At 38.5% G+C, this 11,990-nt stretch overlaps 1 protein-coding gene and 1 long non-coding RNA gene across 6 annotated transcripts in view; one reads left to right on the top strand and one right to left on the bottom strand.

Moving 5' to 3' along the window:
* LOC103471260 (uncharacterized) overlaps positions 1–9,643 on the top strand; it is a 33,087-nt gene extending 23,444 nt beyond the window's left edge. The window contains exon 3 of the long non-coding RNA XR_534612.1: positions 9,569–9,643. This is a non-coding gene — a long non-coding RNA (uncharacterized LOC103471260). The remainder of the gene's footprint in view (positions 1–9,568) is intronic.
* LOC103471261 (A disintegrin and metalloproteinase with thrombospondin motifs 2-like) overlaps positions 1–11,990 on the bottom strand; it is a 128,285-nt gene that overhangs the window by 114,402 nt on the left and 1,893 nt on the right. For all 5 annotated transcript variants that reach the window (XM_017307183.1, XM_017307184.1, XM_008420140.2 and 2 more), the window contains exon 2: positions 9,312–9,736. In XM_017307183.1, the coding sequence (XP_017162672.1) occupies positions 9,312–9,736 (425 nt within the window). The remainder of the gene's footprint in view (positions 1–9,311; positions 9,737–11,990) is intronic.

Genomic DNA, 11,990 nt, shown 5'->3' with positions numbered 1-11,990 from the left:
CATACATACATACATACATACATACATACATACATACATACATACATACATACATACATACATACATACATACATACATACATACATACATACATGTGCGTGTGTAAATCTTCCCCACTGCCACATCCGCTGTAGAGTAAGGAGTATAACAATAACCCACTTGTATTATGACATCACAGAGGTATTTCCCTTAAATTGTTGGGGTTCCACTGCTCTATTTTCTGTAGAGAGTCCTATTATTTGAAGCACTCAGATAAACGGAGGAAGCCCTGTGTGAATGACAGAGAGCGAGGGGAGGAAGAGCGGCGAGGGGGCTGGTTAAGTGCATGGAGTGAGTGGCAGTAATCACAGCTCTGGTAAAAGCACTCGTTTGCTCAGTGTAACATTCCTCAGAATGAGTTTACTCCATGTCTCTCTCGCTCGCACTCCGCCGTTTCCTCTGATTCTGATAATAGCTCCAGATTGAGTAATTGTATGTTTGAGTAGAGCTACACTGCAATCAGATACCAGGGGGCATATCTCTCTCTCTCTGTCTCTCTCTCTCCTTCTCCCACACTTCATTCATGCCGTACACTGGCCTCTTACCCAGTGTACCAGGCTCTCCCTCCAGCCCTGTGGTTCCTGCAGGCCTCACTCCACTGTTTTGTTTTTTTTTTCCTTCTTCTATTKATAATTTTTTTTGTTTGTTTGTTTTACAGCCAGGCAGGGCTAGGGTCAATAACAGCTGTGTGTTGTGCTATAATTGATGTCATCATTTCAATTTGAGCTGATTATAGCTGAGAGCTGCTTATCGTGTGACCCAGGGAGGAATAACACACTGCAGGGCCCAGAGCCGCTACGCCTGACCAGGCTTAGCTGCTGGGTCGGCTGGATGGATATATGGCTTGGCTCGGCACACAGCTGCCTTTTCTATTAACTCCTAATGTGGAGGTAATGACTGAGCATGCTCCATGGGCTGCAGGCTGGGGCAAGTGGCACTGACACAATTTATTGCGATTCTGATTATTTTAAAGGAACTGGCGTTCACCTCCATCGACAAACTGTGGCACGATTGAGATCTCAGCAGACATGCAAGCAAGTGGCTGAGAAAGGCAATTTAATACTTAATGTTATCCAAGCTTAAAATTCACTTAATAGGATAATTATGTTCACTAACTTATCCTTATCCTTGTAAATCTTTGAACAAATCAAAATAATCAATTTCAGTGCATATTCTAATCAATCTTATCTAATTCAATCCAAGTTACTTGCCTTAGAACTAAATTTAGAAACAAATGTAAAACTTGTTCTTTGCCTTTGAAAAAAATAAAAAATAAATGGAAATAAAAACATCACAAACAGCTTGGTTCTTAGAGAGCAAGACATTCAGTAGATAACAGGAAGCCTCAACAGAAAACAGCAAAATTACTCTTATCAGTTTAGGCTTTCAATCAAGTGTAATAATTCTTGCACTATTAATATTTGCACAGAGGTGAAAGTTATATTTTCTTCACAGTGAGCCCATCTGTTTGGAAGGGTGACTCCATGCAGGGCAGCAAATCACCAGAATGAGTTTAAACACAAGTTTTTATGAGTTCACACCACCACTGCCACGATCCAAAATGTATTACAAATTTGACTTGTTAACTTGTTTATGGGAATACTTAAGTATTCATATAAAAAGCAGTTTATATTTTAGTGCAACTGCATGGCAGTTTTATAGATAAATGCCACAAAACGTTTATAGCCGTTAGCGTTTACAAAAAAAAAAGAGAGAGAAATTGCTGGGTAGGAAGGTCATACGAGAAAAGAAGAAGCTAAAGCAATGCTTAATTTAGAGAGCTTTTGACTGACAAAGCTGATGAGCCGCTGAAAATGTACTTTCCCTTTAAGTGCACCACAAGTAAGCTGTCAGATCAAGTCTTTAATACACTAGGAAAAGTGTGCAAGTCTGCAAACTTTGCTGCCGACATCTGGTCAGGCTCAGATGATGGTGGACTTTTAGATATGCCAAGTTGATTCAGTGATAATAACGTTTAGTTAAGCAGACTTGTACTGCAAATCAATCTAATGTTGAATTGCTCTAATGTAAAAATGAAGTTAAAGTTTTTAAAGGCATTTACAACCCCCCTAAAGTGCAGTGAGTAAAAAGATACGATGATAATTTCAGGTCGATGTTAACACAGTTAAAGGAATTAAGATATAAATAACACTTTTCTTAATGTGTGCAACAATTAGGGTCAAACCTAAACCACAACTAAGTGAAAACCAAATATCAAGCAGCTTATACACCTAAAACCTGAAGCTGAAGAGTGGGGTCCAGATTTGACCAAACATCCATGGATCTGCTACATCAGTTTGCAAATCAGACTCTTATTTATTTCATTGTTTATTTATTCACTTCATAATGGTTTTTTATGTCGTGACTTTTTTTTGTAAGCTACTTTATGCATTTCAAGGATTTATTTTCGTAGCATCATTTTAATTTCAAGGTTTTTTATGGCAGGATTTTTATTTCATGTCTTACATTCAAACTTGGGGGTGGAGTTTTAATGAAATTCAGGGCATCTGCATGAGAGTGTAACGTGCGAGGCTGCGTCCCTTTAAGGCTTGAAAAAAAAAAATCTTCAGATAAATTAAAACTAAACAAATAAGGTGCAAAAAAAATGCTTTATGTTTATTTTGCTTAACGGAATATTTAAATATTAAATAGTGTTATTTAACTTGAACGAAATGGCTCCCTACCAATATGAAGCAACACTTGCACAAACCCAAACTGGAAATATTCAGTAAAAAAAAAAAATGGAATCTACGATTAATGAAATGTTCTGCATAAATTAAGTTCTGTATCTGTACAGCCTTAGACAAGAGTTAAGAAAACGTTGGCCTCATCCATCTTTGTGACATTAGCAAATTGGTAGCGTCTTCCTCGGGGCCTGTATGCTCCAGGAAAGCTTTGAAACGCCGAGTGGGCTGCTTCTGTGTTAAAAAACAATGTTTCCAACCCAAAAGAAAATGAATCAATAAACAACCTGTCAATTCTTTGGCATTTCTCTTTGCCATTTATGTCAGAGTGTTTTCAATGCAAGCACAAAGTCACAGTGCTGCCTTCCGGCATCCATGCTGTGTGCTAATCAGACGCACAACATTCACAGCAAGGAAAAGAATACAAGAGTATCGCCTGTGTGGAATAAGGGCTAAAGAGTAATCAACTTGAGATAATTTATGCTAATGAAAAACCACGGAGAGATTTTGACAGCTGTAAACTTTCTGCATAGATGATGGGCAATACCCTTAACCCCGAACAGCACTTGTCTGATCATTGCACAGGAGAAGAGCTGTTGCTAAAAACAGACAGAGTGCTCATAAAGGAACACTGTCTCTCCTCTCGCTGTCTCTCTTTTTTTTTCTTCCGTTTTTTTTTTTTTTCTTTGCTGAAGCTCTGAATCTGTGGGTGTGAGGAAGCAAGAAGCTATCTCCTACATTCTTTTGTCTTTCACCTTCTCTGTCATTTTCCTGACTCTTTTAATACCATCATTAGGAGAGTCCTTCCGCTTTGCTGCTGGCCAAGAAATAGAAAGAACGAGGGGAACCACGGGGCAAATGCAACAAGGCGGGTGCACGAAGCGTATTTGATGCATGTATACTGTGCATTTATTTGGGGATGCAACAAGCAGCAAATGTSTGCACCAGAGCAGTATTTAATCATCCAGGTGTGCACCCACCTGATTTGCAGCTGTAAAGACAAAGATGAGTGGTAACACACGCCCTCTATGAAACGTATTGTTAAATATATCAGTCCTCTCCATAGTCGATTTGTGCAGCCCTTCATTTCCCTGTAAGACTCTGTTCACACTGTAACTGGCACATTAATGCTCAGAATCCAATGGTTACTCTGGTGCGTCTAAAAGAACATCAAGTCCTCGAAGTATAGGTTGATATCTGACGAATAAGGCACTGAGAAACAGAATATTTTCTTTATACAGAAGTGGACTATTTTGTAGGTACTTAAACAACATCATCTTTTTCTGCAGTAGCATAAGCGTATACAGAAAATGTAATAAAAGCTACACTTTAATTTCAGTATATTTATTCATTTGGCAAAACATTCAATGTTAAGAAACTATTTTTTTTGTTGTTTTTTAGAAAATAAGATGAAATACAATGTTCTGTTTAAGCCAGTGGTACTCCTGCTATTAATACTTTACTCAACTTCCTTTGGGCAAAAGGAGAATATTGAGTTATAATACATTTCACAAAGTTGAAGCATACAGAAAATGGGGTCTTGTACTGTTTGGACAATATGTAGCTCTACAGAGGTTCCCAAACTTTTTTTTAAAAGCAGAACCTACTTTAATACCAGATTTTTCAACTACAAAAAGTACTTTGACTTTTAAATGTGATGTCACTTCATGGAAACAASAACAAAAATAAATAAATTGGGCAAAACATCTCTAGCCGTCATTGGACCATAGGTGTAGACACCATGAGAAGGTCTGTTTTCGAAGAGAAACAGACCCGCAGCATCACACATCCCTCGTTATGGTTTACAATAGACCTAACGTGGTTTTTCACATAATAATTTATTTCTGTTGATGCTAAATACCTTCGTTTCATTTTCATCTATGTGTGTACATTTTTAKGTTAGTAATGGTAAGACAGAAAAGGTTTTTTGTTTTCTTTTCTGCTCGGCGTCCCACAGAACAGATCTGCTTGCAGAGATTTTCTGTTGGTTTTATGGAAACTTGTTGACCACAAGGAGATTGTTTCGGCTCTTACAGTGAGCATTAGTTTTCTTTTAACCCCTGTGACCAGCCTCCTGATTCAGTGGAAACATAATTATAGGCCCTCTTTCTAGTGTTTTGGTGACTAAGATAAATCGTGTGTGCCGTGTCATTTATGCTCAAGAGAAGCTAATCAACTAATTCACTTCAAATGATTCAAAGACATGACTTTTTTTTTTAAATGCCTCTGGATCGTTAGGAGTATCTGTAATGGTCCCACCAGTGTTTCAGATTAAAACAATAATTTCTTAATGTAGGATTTTTCCACATTGAATTGTTTGAAATCAAAATAGACATTGGGTTTCGCAAAAATGTTCAACTCAAAGCTATAGAATTGCAATAAAATGTTATTTTAATGTACACATTTCACCTGTCGAAGTCTGCACGAGTAAACTGACAAACTCTTATTTTAGAGTTGAAGCGTAAAAGATGATTCTGTGGAAATTCAAGAGGCTGAGTCATGTAACTTTATTACCAACTTGCCCATTCAATTCTTGTGTTTGACTCATAATTTATTCTTTTTTTATATCAGGTCAAATACTTTGGAGTTCATAATAAATCAAAATAGAGTAATACACTTATGTCTCTGAATAGAGCATTTCTCACTGTGCTTTATCTACTTCAAGGATACTTTACCTCGAAGAGTCACGACTACATAATGGAGAAAACTCAACAAAGAGGTTGGGGAACATGCTCTAACGACATGTTCTCAGAAACTGGGCAAAAACTTAAAACTTTAAGTAGAAAACTGAGTTCCTTCAAAGCAGCACGTCTTAGAGGAGTGGAATGAGAAAAGACGAAGTGTTTGAAGTGAAAATGAATTCGTCATTTTCAGCATGTCGAGATGCGTCTCACAGTAAAATAAGTATCCGTCATTAAAACATAAACCGCAATGTCGTCATAACCACAGCCATCAATCCAATCTTTGCGACAAAAGATACAAACCCGAATGTGCACAGAATCAGGCCAGAACAATCAACAGCGTCTCTAAGCAAACACACGGAGACGAAAGGAATTCAGATCCTGGTTCTGGTCCAATTTCTCTTCGCTAATCCTCTCCCGTCTGCAATGAGAAACCATTTCTAGGATTTTATTATTGTATCTGAGATCAACTTTCCTCAATTTCACAACCACACAATTCCACTAAATAGTTTTTTTTTTATTAAAGATAGCTTTATTTCTTTGTAACCTTGAAAAATATTGCTTCTCATCTACTCAAAATGTACAAACCTTCATTGAATAATACATTTTAGACATTCAGAAGCTTTTGTTGGTGTCATTTGTATGGAGCCACTAACATCACTCCAAAAACGCAAACATTTTTCTAAAACCACGGGAAAAACACATTTATGAAAGAGTCCCAGCCAACCTAATCTTCCTTAATATTGCTACAAACTTGAATCAAATCCATTCAACTTTGTGAATAAGATGTTGTGGAGCATTTTATTTTTACCCATTCATCCATCCAAGCTACGTTTCTACAGCACTTCTCATGCAGTCAAGCGTCACTCAAAGTGATTTGGACATTTAAGCACTAGAAACACACAATCGAATAACCAAAATGAAATGAAAGAGTAAAATAGAAAGACAGACAACACGAGTAATTATTGGTAATAAAATGACCTGGAATTAAAAGTGAGACAAAATTCAATCATAAAGAATGAGAAACTGTCATGTGTAACTGTGTCTCTATACATCACAGGGCCAATACAGGAGATGTAACAAAAACTGCCCACGGATATTTGCTGTTAAAGAATTTAAAATTGATCGTTAAAATCCAAGGTGCTCTGGCCTGAGGTGAGCCAGAGTCTCAAAGAAAGTAAGGCCTCTCACGTTTTAAACGGTGACACCTCCGTAACATGAGCCCACCTCTAAAGCCCTGCAGCCAACACGCAGCAGACGACAAACAAAAACTGCTGACAAAACATTTAAATCCTTGTTTAACTCAACATCCTGCCTTCAAAGATGCTACACGCTTTTGAAGTAGTGAAGTGTGGTCCTTTTTCCCGTCCCCATAACCTCCAAAAAAAAAAAAGTAAAAAATTCCTTCTCTGCAGACATTTATACTCAGCTGAACCTGTTCCTGCATGCAAACGATAGGAAATTTACATGTGTTAATAAATCCTTTGGATATGTGGAACAAGAGAGAGTGCAGTTAACAAACTAATGATTGGTACTGACAGGATCTGTGATCTGCTACAACTTTGCTTTAGCAGCAAGCTTTTCCAGACATTGCCAATAAGGCCTGAAAGGACAATGCAGAACAAGAAGCAACAGCGGTGAGGTGCCGCTGGCTGGTATCAAGCTAAGTGGGCATGTCAGGCCAGTCCTGTTCTGGCTTCTTGCCTGCTCTCTCAGCTGCTCACTCAGTCCCCAGTGTCCTCAACCCTAAATGGATCCAGTTGCTGCCGCTCAGCTTCAATGGTGGGCTGATTTGACTGACTAATGAACCATTTCCCTAATGAGAGGACACTCCCCCGCCCCCCACCTCTCCCCAAACTGAACACTTCCTGTACATATCCTCCTTTTTTTTTCGCATAATGCTTCCATATTTACCTTCCTTTTTCCTCCTGCACTGCCTTAGGCTCATCTCGTACAGTCGTCCCTTCCACCTCTTCCTTTAGCACTGGGTCTGTCTCTCCTCATCTTCTCATCTCAGTTCCTGTGCACAGTCTTCACACTGTGTACATCTCACTTCGCTCCCTCACTGACAGTCATTCACCAACAGTTTGCCATATCCTTCTCTTTTTTTTCTCCTTCCATCTATTAAAAGTTATTTGAGCAACTGTTGGGCAACAAAACATTTCATGGGGGCAGTTTAAATCCTGAGTGTTGTTGGACTGATCGTTATTGGTCCGCTCTCTCTGCTTGCATCGAAATGAAGCCAAATACAACTCAAAAAGCTGAGACTGCATATATTCTGATTCACTCTTTGTTTTATTTATTTATTTCCCCAAATTATTTACCCAATTTATGCGCGTCCTAGCATTTTTGACGCATAAATTGGGTAAATCTTTTAATTCCTTCATTTTTGTTGGATTCAACACTATAATTTGGAGGGTAGAGGAATACATTATTGTCTCTCTGCCACCTGTTACCACCAGTTATCTGGCTGAGACAAGACTATTTGTTTTCAACGTTTTAATGTTTTTAATCATGGAAGACAAGTTCTGCTTTTTGGACACTTTTCTGGTCACAAAGAAACATGGACAGTCAAAGTGAAGGAACTAAAAAAGTGTCACCCATCAATTTTGCTAATGCTCCCACCACACTATTTCATATTTGTTCTTGCATTTCAGTTGTGTAGAAAGGCATGCTAGACAACTCAACATGGATTTATGACACATTTGATCACTAGTTCAATGTTTAAAAATCCCATCACATAGATACACCATGTATATTGCAAATGTGTGCCACTGTTACAATAATTGCACAACTGCTACTGAAACATGGCACCAAAGACCCAATAAAGAAAAATAAAAATCATGCAAAACTTCTGTCACCAAAACTGTGATTGAAACGGAAAGTTAAACTGACGACATGACCTACTTTCTGAGTAGTACACAAAAATCATCTGACCACTAGACGGCAAACAAAGAGCATTCAAATTTCATTCCAGGGTGGATCAAACAGTTGATGCTAAAATATGTGAAAAATACAAAGCAGCAAAAGAAATGCTCTGATGCAGGTTAACACTCCACATGTTCGACTCCAACTCACACACAGTATTCAAAGTAGGAGGGCATCAAAAAACATGACAGGATGTTAAAAAAAAATGCTTAAAATCCGTAAGACGTATCACTATCCCAGCAAACCTGTCTGCGGTATTAAATTAATGCAATTACGTTATGCATTAATTTAATAAAGTGAGCATTATCACTTTAATAATGCTCAAAGTGATCAAACTGTAAGAACTTCATACCTGTTTATGCCTAATATGAGATTATTAGAGAAATATTGATGTACTTCTTTGAAAACTCCTTCAGTATATTGAGGAGATTGAAGAGGCTAAAACATGATTCAGCTTTATCTCACGACAGGCCTAGAGTTGTAAGGAGTGGATGTGACAGGAGAAGGAGCTCACACCATAGAGAAACCTAGGAAAACATGCAATATGCAGTAATATTGGTGAATGATGTGATAACTATATGACTTGAGATGAATAATAAATAAAAAGTAATAAAAAGATTAATTAAAATGTGTTAATGTCCCTAAAAAATGAGTGTGCAATTCAGCTACTGGAAAACATAAAATATCATTTAGATTTAAAGAAGAAGGTATTATTGAAAAAGTTCCTTCCAGACAACATCTGCTGTTTTGGCCTTGACACAGGATAGCTGTGGTTCCTAAATGACTTGATCACCTCATCTCTTTATCTTCCTGTTGCTGTTTTAATGATATACTTGTGATGTATTGTGCAGCCCTAGAGTAACCCAATCCATTTGGATGGGTTTTGCGCTCTCCTGTGTCACCTCGTGTTTTGCCAGATGCTTTCGTGGCGAGCCCCACATCCACTCATCACACACGTGCAGGTGCTTGTCCACTCACCAGTCCGTCACAGTTGCTGAGAGCCACGGTGCCTCCCGGTGTGTCTGTGATGTCCCCCACGTACAGGCACTCGTCATGCAGGGGCTCAGAGTACCGAATGCTGTCACGGTCGTCGTGCCACTCCATCTTGGCTCCGGGGGCCACCAGCCTGGCGTTGTGGCGCAGGCGCAGGTGGAACTCCCGGCCGAAGACGGTGACGTTGTAGTAAAGCCTCTCCTGACCGGCTTGGTACTCTCCGTTCTCCTCGGCTCCTCTAGGTCCTTCCCACTCATCGTTGCCTTCTCCTACCTCCCTCTTCCGGCGCCTACGGGACTGCCCCGCTGCCACGCGACCAGCCGAGACGGCATGTGACAGAAAGCGGCCCTCTGCATCCACACTGATCGGCCTTACCAGTCCATAGTCCCCCAGGATGTGCTGCAGGGAGTCTGGGAAAGAAGAAAAGCAGCGTTGAATTAGGGAATCAATCCGGAAGGAAGACRTAAAGAATGTTATTGGGTGAAGAGGAGAGGGAAGAACTGTAAGAAAAAAGTCATAGGGCAAGTAATAAAAAAGTAAGTAATCAAACAACAAAAGTTAAAAAGTTAGAAATTATGGAATTGTACACTGTTATGTTTTGGGTGTAGCTGAGGATCCACTTACAGAAACTAGGATAGCAGAAGCATTGTGGAAATAAAGATGACTTCAATTACCAGAACTTATTAGCCAGGAACAGACTGTAAACAGCAGGGTGCAAACAACAGAGGGTCTGACATGGAGTACCTGAACCAAGAAGTATTTATATTGGGCACTTTGATGCTCCACAGATGAGGGAATGAACAGATGGGAGCAGATATTAGAGACTAGGTGACTCAGGCACTGAAATAAAAGAGTAACACTAGTAACCAAAAACAGAAGAATAAAAGGAAACACAAGATTCTGAAACCAAAATGATCAAGCTAAACTCAAAGTCCAACAGATTATAACAGAGAAAGGGTTTTGACAAAAGCCGCATCAATCAATGCAACGGCTGAGAATCTGCAAGTTTATTCACATCACACCAATTTCCAATCATTTCTGGAGCCGCTGTTAATCTCCCAACGTTTTCGATCCAATTAGCTACAATTTGGAGTTCTACAGGAAATGTATAACATTTAAGATCAAGCTTTTAACCATTCAAAGTTGTGTCATGTTATTAATTTTACATGCACATTTCTCATTGTTGTGAAACTGAAAGATGAAATACATAGTGAAGATTTTTTATTTAAATTCTCTAGAAATCCTCTGCCAGATTAAATGACTCGATGTCATATTTTTATTGACATCGAGAAAGAGAGTTGTTGTAAAAGTGTGCAGAGAACATCTTCCTCTTTATCTAGTTGATTCTTTTTGGTTTTATGTCGGTCTGTTCTTTTCTGCTGTAGACAGAGTCTCAACACAGTGTATGTTGAAGGTCCCAGGTGTTCTACCAATTTTTACGCATGGATAGCTTGCAGGTGTCATACAGATTAGATTTGATATTTATTTGCAGTTTAATTTACTGAACTGAACTAGATATGAATCATAGTGATCTACATACCTTACATCACATTTAAACAAGAGCTACAAGATTAGACATTAGCTTAAAAAAAATGTCTGTACTTCATAAATCTTGAACTGGTTCAAATTTTGTTGCATTATAACCACAAACATCAGTGTAGCTTATTGTGATTTTACATAGTTTGGCAAAATAAAGTGTTGCAAAATTTAAATTGTTTTAAACGGAAAATTAAACAAAATGGTTGTGCGCTTACTCTGATCTCCCGAAATAAAACCAAGTCGATCTGACTTTTAGAAGGAAACAAAGTCCATCTGTGTGTCATGAAATGTTTGAGTAAAGCCAGCTGCTCTGTGAATGCCTCACAGATTTGTTAGACGACTTTGGTGAACAAACAGAATCACTAAGATCTAAGAGTGAGAAGAGCGTTAATCAAGAGGCTTGTAGTAATAGTGGAGGAGCTACAGAGTTTCAAAACTCAGGGGGGGGAAACAAATTGCAATGTATTGAAGAGTGCAGAAATCCAGTGCTAAAAAAAAAAGGTCAAAAGAAATCACACTACTTACACTTTATAACTAGTAATTTAGGGTACATCGCCAGCACATAGTCAAAGGTGCTCGAGTTGAAAACTGGACTTTCTGGCCTGTATACCAAACTCTAGCGGAACACTAAATCTGCTCGTCACGCTGAAAACACATCATCCCCACATGAAAGCAAGGCGTTGGCAGAGTCATGCAGACGCTACTCTTCAGCAATGACATTTTTGGGAACCTGGTCAATGCTGATGGGCAAAATGGCTGGAACTTTAAGGGCGGTCCTGGAAGAAAAGCTGAAAAAAGGCCAAAAAATGACTTGAGTCTGCACAGGAGATTCAATCTCAGGCAAGACATTGTTCTAATCTAGAGCCACAATGAAAAGTGGATCATAAGATATATATATATATAATTTTTTTAGAAAGGCCTAGTCAAAGTCCAGACATAAATCCATTTGAGGATTCATGGAAAGACTTGAAAATGTCTTGTTTATAGTTTCATCCATCCAATTTTACTTACCTTAAGGTATTTAGCAAAAAGATAGATAGATAGATAGATAGATAGATAGATAGATAGATAGATAGATAGATAGATAGATAGATAGATAGATAGATAGATAGATAGATAGATAGA

This window comes from Poecilia reticulata, linkage group LG10 (assembly GCF_000633615.1).
Source record: "Poecilia reticulata strain Guanapo linkage group LG10, Guppy_female_1.0+MT, whole genome shotgun sequence".
Lineage (NCBI taxonomy): Eukaryota > Metazoa > Chordata > Actinopteri > Cyprinodontiformes > Poeciliidae > Poecilia > Poecilia reticulata.
Note: the sequence above shows the minus strand (reverse complement) of the source record. Positions and strands in the feature narration are given on the sequence as shown.